Raw genomic sequence first — 18,012 nt, forward strand, 5'->3', positions numbered from 1 at the left:
CTAATAAATAGTTTGCACACAAATACTGAGAGCAAACCAGCTCTCTTGAACCCTGTCTTTAAATTTGTTTTTTCAAGTATGGTGTTCCAGAGCCCTGTGTGGCCAAGTGATGACAGCTTCCAAGGGCTGGATTCAGCAGTCCATTTCAGCTGCTTCCTGGTGGTCCAACAGAGGAATGGATGGTCCAGCCATGAATGGAGGGTGCCCTGTTTGGCTGTTACAGCACTGCCCCTCGGGGACTTGAGGGAAAAGCAGCCCACCTTTTAGTTTAAAGGTTAACATAGGTTATTTGTACAGCAGTGCTGGTTTTCACTTCTGCTTGCCTGAGACCAGCCAGTTTTATATTTGGAGCATGCTATTCTACCTGCCTTCAAAGCAGGTGGAGCAACCAAGCATCCTGGACATCAAGCAGCATTCCATACAGGATGCTTCATGTATCTGAGAGGAAAGGGGGAAACAAGATGCAAATGTTTTCCAAAAATATTTTCTGTTTTAGGAGAGAAAAAAAAATTACTTAAACAAAAGCAAGATATCCATCTAATCCATCCAAGAAATCACTTTTAGTTTGAAACACTTCAGCTCGTGCTACTGGAAAACAAAGCGCTAAGATGAACAACAACAACAGCTTCTCCCTGTTTGCATGTATTACCAGGCCTCAATTTTCTCTTCAGCATCCTGTCCAACTTGTTTTTCCTTTAATTACTGTAAATCAAGCTTGCAGCCAAATCCTTCTTTAATCTGAGCAAAACTCACCTTATTGAGGACCCTTTTGATTCAGTGGATACCACAAAGAATAAGATCGCAGGAGAAATCTGATAAAATAAGTTTGTTCCATTGGCCCTTTTATTTTTTTTAACAGGACAACAACAAAAAAAAAAGGGTGAATTTGCCAAGCACCATTCCAAGACAGTGGAAAAAAACAGGTTTGGGGATGCCATTGAGTTCTACTTGATCTGTTTCAAATTCCAAAGTCAGCAGGCCTTTCTGTGTAGCTGGGGGCTTCTCCCCTTCCGTGAAGATGACTAGGTCACGTTACAGCCTTGTCAGTGCATGCTTAGTTCCCTGGCTGTTGCATCTGTGACCATTATGTCTCCTTCTGTTAGGAAGAAGCGGTAGGCAACCCCCTTTCACATCTGGAGTGAAGCCCAAGGTCAGTGTGTTAGGCAGCAGTTAGTTTTTAAGAAATACCAGATAAAAGGTAACTTTCTTGATATTTCAGCTTGGCCAGTTCTTCATCCCCCATTGTTTCTTCAACAGATTCTCTGACATTTTCACTGAAACAATTCCCAAGCTAATCCATATTTCCTTTGAATTAGAAGTGCTTTTCGTCTCATGGAGCAAAATGCTGAGTCCTGCCATCAATCCAAGTTGTTGCAGCTTTGTGTAGGGAGTTGGAAAGCCTAGTGTTTAAGTCTACATACGACTCCCAGTGAAAACCTGGAGTGCTTTGTTGAATAATGATATGCTAAGTTTTCATGGTTTGCACAGTCATGTGGGATTCACAAGAGCATAGAACACTTCAGTAACTCACAACAAGATAAATGGACTGAAGTCCCCCACAAAATCTTCTGCTCTTCAGGATTTTGTATAAAAATTTTTCTCTTCTCTTGAAATCCTTCCAGAAAATAAGAGCTATTTTACAAGAATAAACATATGACAACATAAAATTTATGCTTTTTTCACAGACCTAAGCAAAAGAATCTCTGAAAATCACTAGAGGTTATTTATTAGTATGCATACAGAGTATCCCTCTTTTTTTTTCCCCAGCAAAACTACTATTTGATCTAGATGAAAAATATATCCCTGTCAAGTCACCAGCAGTTTTTGTCAACAAGAATGTTCATTTTCTGTGCTGATTCAGCTCTATGGATATTGAAGCATGAAAGTCAGATGAGCATTTGCATGGTGTAATTATGATGCCAAATTTGAAAACTAAAATTTTTTGTTGTCGTGCAGTTACTAACTACCTCTGTTTCCTTCTTTTGTGTGAATTCTTTACATGCCTGAGTAAACATAGATAATATAAACATACATGGCAAAATAGGAGGGGTGTGAAGGGCTAAGCAATTATCCACTGTTGCTAAAATAAGGTAACACAGGCTGAATTCAGCAGGCAAAACCACCTCTCTGGAGCAACTCAGGAATTTTATCAGTTTCAGGAGGCCAGGGTACATCGGTTGGAGACCTTGTCAAAAAGGTGTTTAATGGTGACCTACTTTACCCTATCCCTTTGGAGGTGGTTGCTTTTCCTTGTTATACCTGTTTTTTGTCCCCTCAAGCTGCCTTCAGACTGCAAGCTGTCTGTATGGGTTGCACTGTTACTGAAAATGACCAAGCTCTTAACAGCAGTTTTCAGCAGTAGGTAATTTGACCTATTGTGTTTACTAAAGGAGACATCAAAGGATTCTCTGGAGCGCTTTCAAGATATATCTATTTTTATTACTTTGATGTAATTGATTACTAGCCAGATTTGGACCATCCTCATTCGGTTGCCACTCCAGTGCTTGTTCCAGGATGCAAATGTACTAAGCAAACCACAACCTTTGAGGAGTGTTTGGGTTTAAGAAAGGATTTGAGCAGTGTACCTAATAGGCTTTAAAAGTCGCTAGTTCAGATAAAATGCTTAAAGGTAATTACTCAAACAGGCCAGTTAAGGTGTTTCACAGGCTCCCCAGTATGGGCACGGCTGCTCAGGGGTCACAGCAGGCTGTGTTGGTTGAAGTGCAGGCTTCCATTCACCTGCCCAGCTACATGCAAAGTACAATTTTCACTGTTTGACTAGAGGTACAGGGAATGAGTTAGCCTGAGCTAATCAGGACACTCATGGTGTACTTCATACACTGAAGTGGAAACTGCCTTTTATCTCAATAGGTTTCCCTGCAGAGATCAGCCAGTGTTTCCAGAAGACCTGGGGCAGAGAACCTTGCTGAACTAGAAGCCCTAGTACCATTGATGTCACAAATGGCCTGCAGCAAACTTCTTCTCCTGACCATGCCTCCTTCTTCTGAGGCCATCCTGCTAGTGAATTGTTCACATATTTGTAGCTAAATAAACACCACACTTCAGCAGAGGCAGCAGGTTGACTTGCTGTCACTCTTCATCTAGAGTTGTTTTTTTTTCTTGACATTCTTTCTCTTTTTTTTTCCCTCCCATTGTGTTTTATACAGAAAAACGCCGTGTTTCTCTGGGGAAATTATTACAGTGTCTTGTAGAGTGCTGTGTTTTAATTGTTTGATGGTGTATTGACTTAATTTGATTATTTAAGAAAATAAGAAAGTCCACAGAAATACTTCAGGTTTTTTGTTTGGTTGTTTGTTTGTTTGGGTTTTTTTGTCTTTGAACTGTCAGGAGTATATGCTGTTTATTTAGACAAGGGATTTAACTAGCCAACTATTATTGGAATGAGGAGTCATTTTACTTTCTTTCTGTGCTTTTGAGCAATCTCATCTTTAAAGGTTTGCCTGATCTTTTCTTTGGTATGTTCCAGTTAACCACAAGGTATCCAAGGGCTTACTTAGACCTCAAATACCCAGGTAATTACAACCAAATATATCTCTTAGAAGGATGGCATATTATTCTTTTTTGCTGTCTTATTGTAATTTGGCAAAAAGTTTTGCTTACTCTAAGTCACCAATAGTGAAATTAGCCAGTTATTTCATCATTATGGTTAGGAGGATGGACCAGGGCAGTATTTCTGAGAAGGTGAGTTGTGGCAGACATGGTAGTAATGAAATATGGCCAGGTATTGGCAAGCCGCTGAAAATTTTGCAAATCATAAAGCAAAGGCTACCTAGCTTCTGTACTCCTGCTGACTTCTATTCTTCAAGGTCAAGCATGCTTTTCAGTTTTTCAAGAAATACTACATGGATTTGTAACTTTTCCAAGCAATAAATGTGAATGTTTTTATAGAGACAATGAGGACTTCAAATGTTTTGGTTTGTTTTGCTTTGGAAAATGGGATATCATCTTGTAAAAAAAAAATACCCCCTGCAAAATACTCTCTTAAGGAGTTGGTAGTGGAATCCAAGATACTAATTTTCTCAGTCATAGCAATTTAAATTCAAAATAACAGCAGAAAAGATAATTTCCTTCCTGACTACTTGGTGGCTTATCTTAAATGATTTTATAATCTCCATTTAGCTCCCATATAAGAAAAGCACTGCTACAATAGAAATGGAGGACTCAGGTACTTGGAGACTAAATTATACCCTTACCCATTCATCATTCAGGATATTTGACAGTATCAAATCCTGTTGGACAGGCAATTTGAGGGACTATGTGCATCAGTGGTTTCTACTATACTTGTTTCCTGAATAATCAAAACATTTCTGTCCATGAAACTGTCAAAGTAACTCACACAAAAGTGAAAAATAGAACCTAAACAAAATTAATTTAATTCCTCTTGGGAAAACATTTTAAAACATTCTTAGTGTTTTAATAAATTAACTATAGACACTATCACAACATAAGCTTTCAATAAAAGAAGCTTTCTGTTCTAATATAAAGGGATCTTTTCCCAGTCTCCAAAAGCACTCTCCTAGCATGTTGTTCAACATGAATGCCTCTCAATTATCATGTACTTTTCACAGCCATTAGGATTACATTTCCTTTAAAGTAAGTTCTGTAAATTTGGGGGTGATATGTTTATATCCTACATTTTGTGTTAGTTACTTTTTTCCCCCTTTGAATCAGCAGAGAAAACATCTAATTTAAAAAAAAATATTTACAGACCATATAGCTCTCTGCACTGGGCTGGAGTACATAATTTATATAAATTTCTGGCAATATCTTTTAAAGTAAATGAAGTAACTTAAAGATCTAGGGAATAGCCAACTGTGTAGATCTAGAAGTGCACTGTGCTATAACTGAATTTGGTCCAGAAGATGGGGAATGTCTGGAAAAAAAAATAGAAAGGAAAAAGCATTAGTAAGATAGGCATAAGTGAGGCTGTATTAATCTTATTTACCAGCTGTAATACTATTCCATGTCATTGCCATGGAATCAAGATAGCCACTTTTTCCTGGCTTTCATCTCCATCTGTTGAACATACACTTGTCTATACTAAGAGGCATGGTGTTTGGGGGCTGAGGTTTTTCTTTTGCTCCTCTTTACTCTTGTGAGATGACAGAGAACGAGTATGGGTTACTGTCAGTGCCAGACCTGGCTAACCTTGAAAAGGGGAAATCTCCTCAGTGCTGTTGTTGCACAGCTGTCTGAGAAGGGATGACAAACTGCCCTTTCACTGCAGTGTCACTGGGCACTGTGACACAGGTAGAACCCAAGAGCAGAGTGCAGCCCTACAGCAGGGATCACCTACTCTGTCTTCAGCAGGGAAGCTGGTAGCTCTTGTGTGCTATAATTAGCCAGTGCCAAAGAATGCACATTGCATCACAGGAATTAGTTTTGTGGCATTCCCACCTTTGCCTTCCAAAATGAAGGAAATATCTTTCAGTGACAGCTGTTATGCCAAGGGAGTAAAGTACTAAGGGAAAAAAGATATCCTCAGATATCTGGTCAAGAATAGACAGTCTTCACTCATCAATGCAGTTTAAAAAGGAAAGGTGAGTGGTCTGTTGCTGAGAATATACTGACATATATATATATATATATATATCTTCTTGTCCCCAGAATTCCCATTATGAGCACAGCTTGTAGAGTTTTGGTAGTGGTTTTACTTCACATCTGTTCATTTAACAGTGTGCACTTTCCAGATTATGTCAGCTTTGTCCTCTGTAGGTCCTTTAGTGAAGGGGAGAATGTATCTGTTTTCCATCACTGCAGCTTCCTCCCAGGGAACAATCAGGGATTTTGCAGTCTGGTTTATTGCAACAAACCAGGCAGAACTTGCTACAAATCAATAACATATCTGGTCTCTTATGAACATATTAGTGAATCCTAAAGATACTTGTTCTGATTTGAGTAAAACTTGTGAAATAGCAGCTGCCTGGAAGCCAATGAAGCTCCAAATCTATGCAAGTTTGTATGTGACCAGCAATCAGATAATTCTGGATCCTCACAAGCAGTACGTACTGGATCAGCTACTAGTGCAGATGGAAAAACTGGGTGATTTGTTTAATGGGTCACAATTTAAAACTCATTGCAATATCAAATTTACTGTGTACTTTCTTGTGCATTGTTAGTGTTACTTGACTGATGATTTTTACAACAGTTTCATGTCCATGTCATACAACTCGTTGCTTTTGGTCCTTTAAATAAATGCAATTTCAACTCAGGGTAAAAGAGTGGATATTCTTAGTTTCATCTTGTGCTATTTCTGCAGCTGTTAGAGTAGCTGTAGAAACCACTACCAGTGACAACCACTTCATTAAAAGACAGCTCCAGCTCGGAAAAACCCATACAATGTAAGCAGAAAGTAACTCAACTTTGGCTGGGGCTATCTGGGAAGTTAGCACTGAAGACACTTCTTTTTTCTTGAGCTGGGGATTTATTCAACTTTGTTTTACACCAAACTCATGGGTAACATTTCCCACTCCCCAGCAGTAGCAATCAGAGAAAGGAATTAAAGTGTTAAACCCATGGCTGAGGGATCAAAGCATGGCATTTTTCTTGAATAAATAAAAACAGCATCTACTGTTCTGTTCTCTCATGTACAAAGTTGCCATGTTGAAACCTGATGCAATTCTTAGAAATCTTGCAATTTTTTTTTACATTCTTGTTTGCTATATTCATTCTCTTCAAAATTAATTCCCTACAATCTCCAACAATAAATACCATTCTAAGCTGCAGGGATTTTTAAAATTCAACAATAATACATGCTGTTAGTGGGACACTGCTGTTACCTAGGCAATTATGATAGCACCTCCTTTCAAAACATAGTGGTTACATTGTAAAATTCTTGGACATTATCTAGATTAGAAAGTAATGCCATGCTCATTTAGTAGTAATTGTATAACATGAACATTATGCTATCACATGATTACCCCACTGATTTTCTTATAAATGTGATTTCTTTCCTTATTTTTCTCTCAAACACTTTGCCCACCATGGACAGGTAGCTATTTTCAATAAACACCAGCAGAAGCCACTTAAGGTGCCAGGTCTCAGAGTCAAGTGAAAGCACAACACTCTCAGCTTTCTTCTCTGGGCAACTAAACCTCTGGATGTAAAAATATGAAATAAAAACCTAACCTGTGTGCAGTGCAACTGCAAGTTGCTTACAATGTTATTATGCATAAAATACAGGAAGGTAACTGCATCTACGTGGTCTTATATCCAATTTTAAGCCAGTCTGCTTAGTTTTTCATATTCAGTTATTTAATAGCTGGATGTTGACAGTGCTGCATAACTAGCTGATGGAGATATTGCATGAAGTGAATCCCAGTTCCTACAGCTCTTTTGGGGTGTAATGATTTTGCTTGCTTTTGGGGAACTGGAAGAGAGAGAGATCTTTGCATACCACAGGAACAGCAGCTAATCGCACCCCATTGTGAAATGATTCAAATACAAAGGGAGAGATCTGGCTTCTTCCTAGACAGGAGATTTGTGTTTGCTGATCACAGAAGCCAGCCCTTTTAGCTGGCAGTAGTACTTTAGCCTGCTGCAGACATTATTCCAGGTGGTCAGTTTGGAAAATGGCAATACCAATTCCAAGAAAGTGGTTGAAACAACACCAGACATCCTCTTGATAGAAAAGCTCATTACAATGAAAGAGTACTGAGCAAATTACTGTGCTACTTAGACTTGTTTTACTGATGTAAGAATTGTGTCTGCTGCCTCAGAACCTTTTATCTTTTATCCTTACTGTTGTGTACTTGGTAAAATAATATAAATATATGTAAGTTAGAGATGTTCTTCTCCTTTGTAAATCTCACAGGTTCTAGACAGACTAGTAAATATTATCTCATTTTACAGCTGAATTAAGTGCAGAGGGAAACAGAGCAATTTTCAAAGGGTAGCATAAGGAGGAACACAAACAGATTCCTTTCATCTATCCTCAGTCTGTTGGACCAGGACCAACCAGCTTGTGGATGCTGAAGGCAGCTCTTATTTCTGCTGTGAGCAGGACCAGTGCAGCTATGTTGTAGTGACAAGAACAAATTCTGCCAAACATCATCTGCAGCACAAACTTTTCTACCATTCTTACCAAAGCACAGGCTGGTTCTCATTTGGGCAAAGCTTGGGGAATTCCATGTCAAAGACCTAAGATAGCCCTGTGGATGGAGATCTCTTCATGTGGGCTCCGTGCTCCATTTTATCCGTAATGTTCTTGCCAGATGAAAAATCCCAGTGATAGAGGATACCTAGTGCTGAAAGCAATATTCATCTTTCCACACAGGTGACCTAGGTTCTGTTTAAGTATCTATGTTTGAGCTTTTTCTGCAGCTCTTTTATTACAGCATCTTCTACATATCCTCCCAAGACCAGAGTTTCAGTGGCCAGATTTAGCATGAAACACACAAGCAGAGGCAATCTCTACTTTTTAACAGCTCACAGACTGAAACTAAACATACAAGAACTAATTGTTGCATATTACTCTCCCCACAAAAAAGTGAGAAAATTTTCCAGACACCAAACAGTATTGATATTTGAGTTGAAAAATACGCTGATAAAAGCCTGAAGAAGCAATCTGCCTCTGGAATAAGAATGTCCACAGAGGGTGTTAAACATGTGTAACAGAGGGAAGATGTCACACCTGCCTGCTAAACCTCCTGATGTTGACTAAGTTCTGAACCCATGATGTTGTCTCTAAAGATGGATTACTGTGTAAAACCCTGTTCTTTCCTGCAGGACTGAGCAAGCCTGAAGTTTACATTTCCCACCTTAAAGCAATCAGGAAGTCTGCAGCCAAATTGCAGAGTGAACTTGCATCTCCTGTGCTCCGGTTCAAACTGGGTTTCTAAAGACCACTTTTCACTTCTGCTTTGGTTAAGGACCTCATTCAGGTTTCATTTTCTTTATAGGCTTGCCATGATCTGTGACTTTCAGACTTTGATAAACCAAACCCATCTGTGACTCATGTCAGCTGATCCCTACACAACAGGAGGGGCACAGGGAGAGCAATTCCTCCCTGCAACATGTGCAGATGGACTTGCACTGTGCTGAGTGCAGCACTGATCAAAGGCAGCACAGCAGGACTCAGGAGCTTCCCCACAATGTGCTACCAGCATCCAGAGAAGCTGGAAGAGCAGAAGAATCTGGGGAGGAGGAGGGTAGGACAGAGGTTCTTCACCTCAGTGTGAAGTTGCTTGATTTAGGGCTGGAGTATTTACCTTATGTATTCTTCCCTCAGAAAGTCACACAAAGGAGGTCACATCACGACATCTGATGTATAATTTTTACAGGAACAACCAAGTGTTTTACTCTTTCATTATCTTGTCTAATAGCTGGCATCTGCCTAGACAAGAAAGAATCATCTTAGGACATCAGACACAGTCACTACATGAATAAATTTAGGTGAGGTAGGGAACTTAGATACTCTGAGATCACAGGAATATTCCCACTAGCTAAAGCTGATGATTCATCAGGAAATGTTAATGTAGGGCCACAGGTAGAAAAGTACTAAGCCAGAAGCAGAAATAAATTTGATTTATCCTAAACTTAGCTTCCCATATTTCCCAGCAGGAAAAGTAGACAGTTGATTTGGGTAGATATGGTGAGATTTCAGGGAGGAGAGAGAACTGTGCTTCAGTCAGGATCATGGAAGGTAGGAGATAGGTCTTGTAGGATTGTGCTCCTTTGGCTTTCCTGCTCATGCTCTGTGCTGTATGCTACTAGCACTTGATAGATTCACTTAAGATAGCAAAGCACCTTGAACCAAACGGTGTTGTCATGACCAAGGGACTAACATTAGAGTCTCCAGGTATGGATGGATTGTCTAAACTGACCCAGAACGGCTACATGCTTCCCACTTTTTCACCTACCTATACAGGGAGGATTGTCTGTGCCGAAAAATGTCCAGTCTCCTAGGCATAACAATAAAATAAAGTGAAAACAAACAAACAAACAAACAAATGTGGCCGGCGCGCGAGGGGACGGCGGGAGCGGCCGGCAATGGTGCTGGAGACTTTGGCCCGCATCGTCAAGGTCCAGCTGCCCGCGTACCTCAAGCGCCTGCCGCTGCCCGAGAGCGTCGGCGGCTTCCTCCGCCTCACAGGTAGGCGGGGGGAGCGGGACCCCCTTCCCGCCCCGGCGGCGCGGTCGGTCCTGCCCGGGACCCGGCTCTGAGCCCTCGCTCCCGGCGTCGCTCGCTGTCTGCCGGGCGCGTCCGGAACGGGGAACCCCGAGCCCTGAACTGCCGCAGCAGGAGGATGGCCCGACAGGAGCTGTGGGGGCCCTGTGGGGCGGGGCAGCTGTCGGGATGAAGGGCAGGGACAGAGTAAAACGTTCGCGTTGAAATTCCTCTGGGAACCAAGGCCGGTGAGCCGGAGGCCGTGCGCCGGCAGGGATTGGGATTCAGCCGGAGGCCTAAAGCACGGCCTCTTCGTCTTCCTCACGGGTCAAAGGCCGCATCTGTACCGAGTTAAACCAAAAAAATCTCTTTCTGGGAACCTGCCACATACATAAATTTCGGGTGGTTTTTAAATTGAGTCGGTTTTGTAAGTATGTTCTGCGTGAGGAGGTAGAAGCCCCGGTTCATTGATTGTGGCCCTGTGACAGTGACCAGCACAGGAGTGGCTGCGGCTGCCCGCTGTGGCGCTCAGTGCGCCGGGGCTCTGGGCCCGGGCTCGGCGGCTGTGTCCGGTGACAGGACTGGTTCGGCCACCACAAGGAAGGAACGCTCTCCACAGAAAGTAGAAGTAGAAAAAGTTATCAAAGTGCAGAATCAACCGTGTATCTTGCAGCACTAACACCACGACTGTAATAGTGTTGGAAAATGGTTAAATTTAGAACAGGCACAGTTTATTTAAAGCTGCCTTTAAGCGCTTCTTTTATTCCTAGCATGTTTATGCTGCCTGTGAACTGCAAGTCTCATTATCTTCCTCAGAAACAAGCAAATCTCTTTTAAAGTAACTGTTCTTCCACAAGTACTGCCTCATATGAAAAAGCAGTGAAAAAGCTGTTTAAAGCTACAAAGTTGGGAGGTAGTGGAGGATAAAACAAACTACAGAACAATGCAACTTCTCCTGTTTCTAGTATTTGGCAGTTTACTACTGAAGCCAATTGCCCTTGTAACCACAGCTTGACTTAAAATTTCTTAAGCTTAGTAATATTTTAGTATCTCACTGCTTCACTTGTCTAACCATGTCTTTCTGTAACAGGGTTTTATTTGTGGACTTTATTCTGTAAAGGATTTTATTTGTGCAGTTTTCTGTACTCATAATGCGTAGTAGTAATATGATTTATTCTGAAAACCTCTGGAAGGTTTGGTCTGTAGACCAAAATCAGGGCTTTGGGGTCCTTACCTAGTGTGATCAGCGTGGGAGAACTGTTTTGTTGTCACATTGTTTACCCCACTGACTTCAAGGTACTTCCTCGAATTTGAGAGAGGACAAGAAGCAAATAACTGATTCCTGAAGTGTAGACCAAACATGTGAAATGTCAGTCCCAAAATTACTAAACTAAAAGTAAAAAAATACTTTTACTGAAAGTAAAAGAAGGAGCTGAGTCAGAAACTGCTTTTGAGAACAGGTAGGATTTAAGGAGCATACCTGAAAAATCCACTGCTACTAGTTCTTAGTGATTTTTTGTATGGAGTCTAAAAACAGGAGACAAAGGTATATTTAAAAATACATCTAGAGAGAACATTTTTACATTTTCAAATTTTTTTTCAATAGTAAGCTAGACTAGTATCTGCTGCCATGCTTATACATCTTCCTCCTAGGGTGAATATGAATGAAAATGGAGGGAAAAAAGCAAAACTTTACAGATGCTTCAAGTTATGGCATAGAGTAAGTGCAACAGAACGAGAGTTTTGAGAAGGATTTTGTAGGACACTGCATCCTAGGCACCTACATTAAAAAATTGCCATCTCAGGGTGTAAAGGTTATTCAAAGTCATTGAAATGTCATTGCTCGTTGAAGAGTTGTGTGCTTACTTGCACACAGAGCTGCTGTCAGTCTTAAGTTTCATTTGAGAAAATGATTCTTGAGCAAGTGCTGCCTCTTCTGTGTTGCTCTGGTCTTTGTCCTGTCCTAAAGTTTCAGTCCTCTAAGAGCAGGGGATTCCCAGTCCTGGGGTTATTTTGCAGTGAATTATCATTAGGAAAGACTATCAGAAAATAGAGGAAATTAATGTTCCCTTCTGTGTTTGCTGCTATCACAAATTACAAAATATATTCTTTGGCAAATGGCAGACTTTGCTCCTTTTTGCAAAGTGAGAAGCAGCATTGGTCTAATAACATTTAAAGTGCATTAATATTTGCCCTTTGGTGGCATCTATTGAACTTAATGAGGGACCAGCACTATGAAACACTGGGCAACATAGACCTTGTTTGCAAATGCAGGCCAGAATCCAGATTTGGAGCAGTGCAGTCTTTTAACTCTTCCATTGCTTCTAAACTCTCATTAGCTTGTAGGCAGATGCAATTTCAGGTCCTGTAGTATATCAGTGGTAGAAACAACAGAACAAAAGTATATGGAGTATTTTGTTTTTTTATAGGATGTTGTATAGTGTGCTGGTTAAGGATCTGGACATGTGTTGTCTGGTGTGACCTTACAAAACCAGAATGAAAAACTGCTTGTTTGAAGAGAAACACTGTTAACATCCAGTGCACACCTCCTGAAGTAAAAGCAGTGAGGGAGGAAGGAAAGTATGTTTGACCTTGGGTTTGAAAGTGGATATCTAAATTATCACGCTGTGCTACTCAGAAGCTTCTTTCAGTGTCTTGTCATTGCTTCTTTAGTCTTCCCAAGTTCAGTGAAATGAGCAGTGTTATCTCATGCCAGCATTGCTTTTTGTCCTGGAGGGTGTCATTAAAATGGCATAGACATTCACCTCAAAATAGCAAACAACAAAACCAGGATAGATCTGCTTGTTAGTTCTGAAAATAATGTAATTAGTACTTCAAATTTGCATGAAGAATGTCATCAGTTTAGAGAATATACAAGCACAGTTCCAATATTCCTTTTGACTGGTAGTTAATACTTGTTAAAATTTTGATTTGCAGTTGCGCTGTTACTGTAAGAAGCTACTTTTGGGTCTGCATAGGGATATTTCCACAAAAAGTAGCTGAAAAATAAGTCAAAGGTACCAAAGGAGTAGTTGATGGAAGACAATCACCTGTTTTGATTTATTTCTCAGTGGCTGGTCTGTACCTTTGTTCATAGTGTATGTGTTTCTTTTGGTTTTGGATGTGTTACTGTTGGACTCAAAATTAAGACCACCTCTCCTTGAAAATATCCATTGCCTCAGCTTCTTGGAATTCTCTGGTTTCTGATATTTTCCAGGATTTATCTTTGGGATTAGTCTCTATCTAACACAAGTCTGAAGACTGACCTGTTCCATACACTACTCTTCATTTCTGTCTCCAAAATCTGCCTCTCCCCATGCAGCAGAACTGATAAAGAATCTCCAGAATCAGTGTAATGGCTGAATTCTGAATTGTCAGCAGTGAAAATAAAGTCTTGTGAATTGCCCTACATCTGCTTCTGAAAGGTATGCATGGCTTCAAAACCAGAGCAGTCCAGTCTACACTTGTAGGAAGGCATTGCATTAGTTTAAAGATCTCTGACAGTGTCTTGTATCTCATGCCTTAGAACATGATCACATTGATTTTTCAGTTTAAACACAGGAGCTTCAGGCAGTCTTTTGGCAATAACAGGCCAGTTTGTGATTAGTGTAGACATGAATGTAACTGGGGGCTTTCCAGAGATTCCCAGATTAGAAGTAAGCACAGAATTTACTGGCTAGTGAGGACAAAACTATTTATCAGCAGTTATCTTGGTACAAATATTAAATAATAACCATCCTAAATAACAGCCTTGTACATCCTATTCATGTTTATTTCTAATTTGCTTTCTCAGAGGTTACAGCTATCATGTTCCTCTTTCACTTGTATGAACCCAACTGGCTGTGAGCCATTCATAGACATGACCACTGTTCTGATTTTGATGCTGTATCAGAGTGTGAGACGTGTCCTTTTTGTGTGTCAATCTTAGCCCAGTTCTATTCACCACACACTTGACAGATGCCCTTGTGCTGGGGTGCCTCTTGGAATGTCTTTTCTGTCTTGGAGTTCAGAGGAGTAGCTTTGTAGAGATCCACATTTTTGCCAACAGTCAGATTAAATACAAAGTTTGGAAGTTTTTTTCAGTGACCAAATATTTTTCCTCTCTTGAAATACTTTCCAAGTCAGTCCTTCAGGTATGGTCAGAAAGTGTATTTGGATTCCTGATGGCATTGATGGAGTGTTCTGGAAAACTAATGCTAGAAAAGGCAAACAGGCAGTGCTGTCCAGGAAACACAGGATTCTGTATAGCTGAAAAAATTTAAGTATCTCAGTGTTAATTATTGTTTAGGACTTGCAGCTTGTTGGAGGAATCAAGGAAAGAGCTCCAGAGATTAATGCATTGCAGTGAATCTTAGTGAATGTGGTGAATTGTGATTTGTGGGGACTGCTGCAGGTGCAGCTAGGGAGTGACTGCTGAGACTTCTTGCAGTGCCTTTAGCATTTATGCAGCTGTGATGCATTGCCAGATAAATGCACTAAATGTGGCTGTCACATCTAAGGCAACAAAGAACAAAAAATTAATCCCACAGATTATTTTCATGACATGGTCTGATTCCAGAAAATTCAAATCCTTAAGAAAAATCCACTGGATTCTACTGGAGAAGTATTAGCGTAAACTTGTGTTTTACTAGTACAAATAAAATCAAGCTATACAGAATAATGTATTTTCTCAGGGATAAAACCCACCTGGCAGCCTTAGCCTGCTCTCTTCCGTTTTCTTTCTTGTATATCTTAATTTCAAAAAACAAATTGTAGAACAAAGTATTGCTATGTTCTAATCACAAATAATTTAGAAGAGCAAGTAGATTAGTGTCTTGTCTTATAAAGTGCTTGTGCAGCTATTTGTGTTCCAGCTTCTTATATTTTTTTCTTTCTTTTCTAAAATATTTTTAAACTCTTTTCTGTATGGGTGTTTAGATTTAACATATTCTCCAGAAATTTAGAAAAATGCTTTCTACCTTTAGTGCACCATGGTTTTAAATTGCACTGGAGTATTGTCACCACATGTTTTGCTGGAAAAGTGGATCCACCTTATATATTTTATATATAAATATAAAGAAAATATATATAAAGAAAATATAAATATAATATATACATAAATGCCAATTATTGATGCATTTCTTAAGAAGTCCACTAAGTCTTCTCTTACCAGTATGCCTAGAAGATTAATAATGATGTAGCAGGGCAGCCAGATCTGCAGTGGATACTTTTTTTTTTACCTGTACTTGAAAGAAGTTCCTTTCCTTGGTAAAAAGCAATTTTCTGTGACTTGACCTACTGATCTTGGGTTTCATTCCTTCTCTGTGTTGCAGAAACTGGTTGCAGATCCCTGAGCAAACACGGTCTGAAAAATAAAACCAAAGAGACTGGTGAAGGTTTTGCCAGTACTTTAGGGTCGCCTATTTCAATAAATCTTCTATATGTTTTATATTCTTCCATTGAATCATCTTCTAGAGTGATAAAATTCAATTTCAGATTAAATTCTAGAAGTCAGATTTTTACTTTGCCAGGAGTAAATCCTAGGACTTAATCTGTGTCTTCTTTTTTATTCCTTGAGACTCACCAGTGGAATCTGGTTTGCCCTGAGGGCCCTGCTGACTGAGCAGCCCCGTTTCATGCCCTCAGCCTAAGCCATGTGGAAGCAGCTGATGCTGCACCGTGCTGGAGAGGTGCCAAAAGCCAGCCTAAATCCCCCCTTATCTCTAGTTTCAGAATGGCTGCGGTTGCTGCCTTTCCTGGGCGTGCTGGCCTTGCTCGGGTACCTCGCTGTGCGCCCCTTCCTCCCCAAGAAGAAACAGCAGAAGGTGCCTTTCCTTTCCTTGGTAAAAAGCAATTTTCTGTGACTTGACCTACTGATCTTGGGTTTCATTCCTTCTCTGTGTTGCAGAAACTGGTTGCAGATCCCTGAGCAAACACGGTCTGAAAAATAAAACCAAAGAGACTGGTGAAGGTTTTGCCAGTACTTTAGGGTCGCCTATTTCAATAAATCTTCTATATGTTTTATATTCTTCCATTGAATCATCTTCTAGAGTGATAAAATTCAATTTCAGATTAAATTCTAGAAGTCAGATTTTTACTTTGCCAGGAGTAAATCCTAGGACTTAATCTGTGTCTTCTTTTTTATTCCTTGAGACTCACCAGTGGAATCTGGTTTGCCCTGAGGGCCCTGCTGACTGAGCAGCCCCGTTTCATGCCCTCAGCCTAAGCCATGTGGAAGCAGCTGATGCTGCACCGTGCTGGAGAGGTGCCAAAAGCCAGCCTAAATCCCCCCTTATCTCTAGTTTCAGAATGGCTGCGGTTGCTGCCTTTCCTGGGCGTGCTGGCCTTGCTCGGGTACCTCGCTGTGCGCCCCTTCCTCCCCAAGAAGAAACAGCAGAAGGATAGCTTGATTAACCTCAAGATCCAGAAGGAAAATCCCAAAGTAGTGAATGAGATCAACATTGAAGATCTGTGCCTCACTAAAGCTTACTGCAGGTGTTGGCGTTCGAAGACGGTAAGGCATTGTGCTGCTGCAGGATTAGAGATTGAAACTTGTCTATTTTTATCAGTGCTTTGGTGTGGATTGCCCTGTGTTGAGCTGTTGCCTTTGTCTGGAATTAGAACATCTTCCCGAACTTTGTGGAATGGCACAAACCCGTCTACATGAAGAAAGCTACTGTAGAAACTTGAAAAACAGTAGTGTTTCTCTAGAAATGTTTAGAGAGGGACCACATGTGAGTGAGAATAAAACCAAGCAAACCTGTTTTACTATTTGGAAATACATTGCAACTAATTAAGAGATAACTACTCTTACTTTGCTTAGAAATTTGTTCATACTAGAATGAAATAAGGCCGGGCCTGTGTTGGTGATTCCCATCTGGTCCAGAGCAGTGAGACAGCTGGTTGGGATATTCCATATCCCCCAAATCAACTAGATGTAAATGAGTGTATTTCATCTTGCCTCAATTTTCATTTCCTGATTCAATTTTCAGTGTCCTGACCATAGTCTGGTTTTGTTTTCCATGGACCAAATGCTTTCCTTTTTTAATAAAAAACAGAAAAGTCTGCCCTGAACTGAAGAAGCTTACTCAGCTATTCTCACTTTTAGACTAATCACTTCAGCCAAGTATTCCAGCTTCTCTTAAAAAAGTACTTTCTGGTTGCAAATGACTAAATCTATTAAGAGCACTCTTAATAGTTGCACGGTAAATCCATTTGTAGCTGTGATGGCTGTTTTGTTTGCTGTTCTTTGATGGAAAACACTTTGTCCCTGACTTTGTGGCTAGGAACAGCTATTTTAGGATCTCACAAACTTAGTTACCCATTAACTGTGTTTGTTGTCCTGTGTCTGATAGGAGACAGGGAGTTTGACGTTGAACCAGGACATCACAGGAGGAACTAGGAACATTATCAGAGCACTCAGGGTGTAGGAAGAAATACAGAGATCACCATGCAACTGCTGTACGGAATTGTGCTAATTCCTTGTGTTTGTTTTTTTTTTTTTTTCAGTTCCCTGTCTGTGATGGCTCCCACAACAAGCACAATGAATTAACAGGAGATAATGTAGGTCCACTAATACTCAAGAAGAAAGAAGTATAGCAGATGCTTAATCTAGGTCGTAACTGATAAAAAATCTTTTATACTGTTGTAGTTGCAAGGAACAGCATTTTGTTATGTGATTGGTATGATTTAGTTTGATGATTGCTGTAGATTTATTTTTGGAATAAATTGCATTTAGACAGTGATGAATTTGTCACTGTTTTGGTACCCTATTCTGAGAAGAATTTTGCCTGCTATGTAAAACTGTAAAGTACCTATCTCTGTAAATAAGTCGTTTATTTCAATAATAAATTGACTTTCTACAACTAAGCCTTTTTTGTATAAACATACAATTATAAAACTGT

General features: G+C 40.2%; 1 protein-coding gene and 1 long non-coding RNA gene across 3 annotated transcripts; one reads left to right on the forward strand and one right to left on the reverse strand.

The window, feature by feature from the left end:
* Window positions 1-4,914: 4,914 nt before the first annotated feature.
* On the reverse strand, window positions 4,915-9,976 carry LOC120498828. Its single transcript, XR_005626758.1, has 3 exons — window positions 9,882-9,976; window positions 9,231-9,355; window positions 4,915-8,267 (listed from the first exon to the last, which is right to left on the reverse strand). It is a non-coding gene; the product is annotated as an uncharacterized LOC120498828 (long non-coding RNA).
* A 5-nt stretch (window positions 9,977-9,981) lies between these two features.
* CISD2 (CDGSH iron sulfur domain 2) lies at window positions 9,982-18,012 on the forward strand. 2 transcript variants are annotated; one of them, XM_039701994.1, is made up of 4 exons: window positions 9,982-10,114; window positions 15,836-15,933; window positions 16,509-16,622; window positions 17,618-17,977. In XM_039701994.1, the coding sequence occupies exons 1-4, from the start codon at window positions 10,012-10,014 to the stop codon at window positions 17,705-17,707; spliced, it is 405 nt and encodes a 134-aa protein (XP_039557928.1). In that variant the 5' UTR covers window positions 9,982-10,011; the 3' UTR covers window positions 17,708-17,977. The 2 variants fall into 2 exon arrangements, with proteins under 2 accessions (XP_039557928.1, XP_039557929.1); XM_039701995.1 differs by lacking the exon at window positions 15,836-15,933 and having other exon boundaries at window positions 16,411-16,622; window positions 17,618-18,012.

This window comes from Passer montanus, unplaced genomic scaffold (assembly GCF_014805655.1).
Source record: "Passer montanus isolate IOZ18808 unplaced genomic scaffold, ASM1480565v1 scaffold151, whole genome shotgun sequence".
NCBI classification, from domain to species: domain Eukaryota; kingdom Metazoa; phylum Chordata; class Aves; order Passeriformes; family Passeridae; genus Passer; species Passer montanus.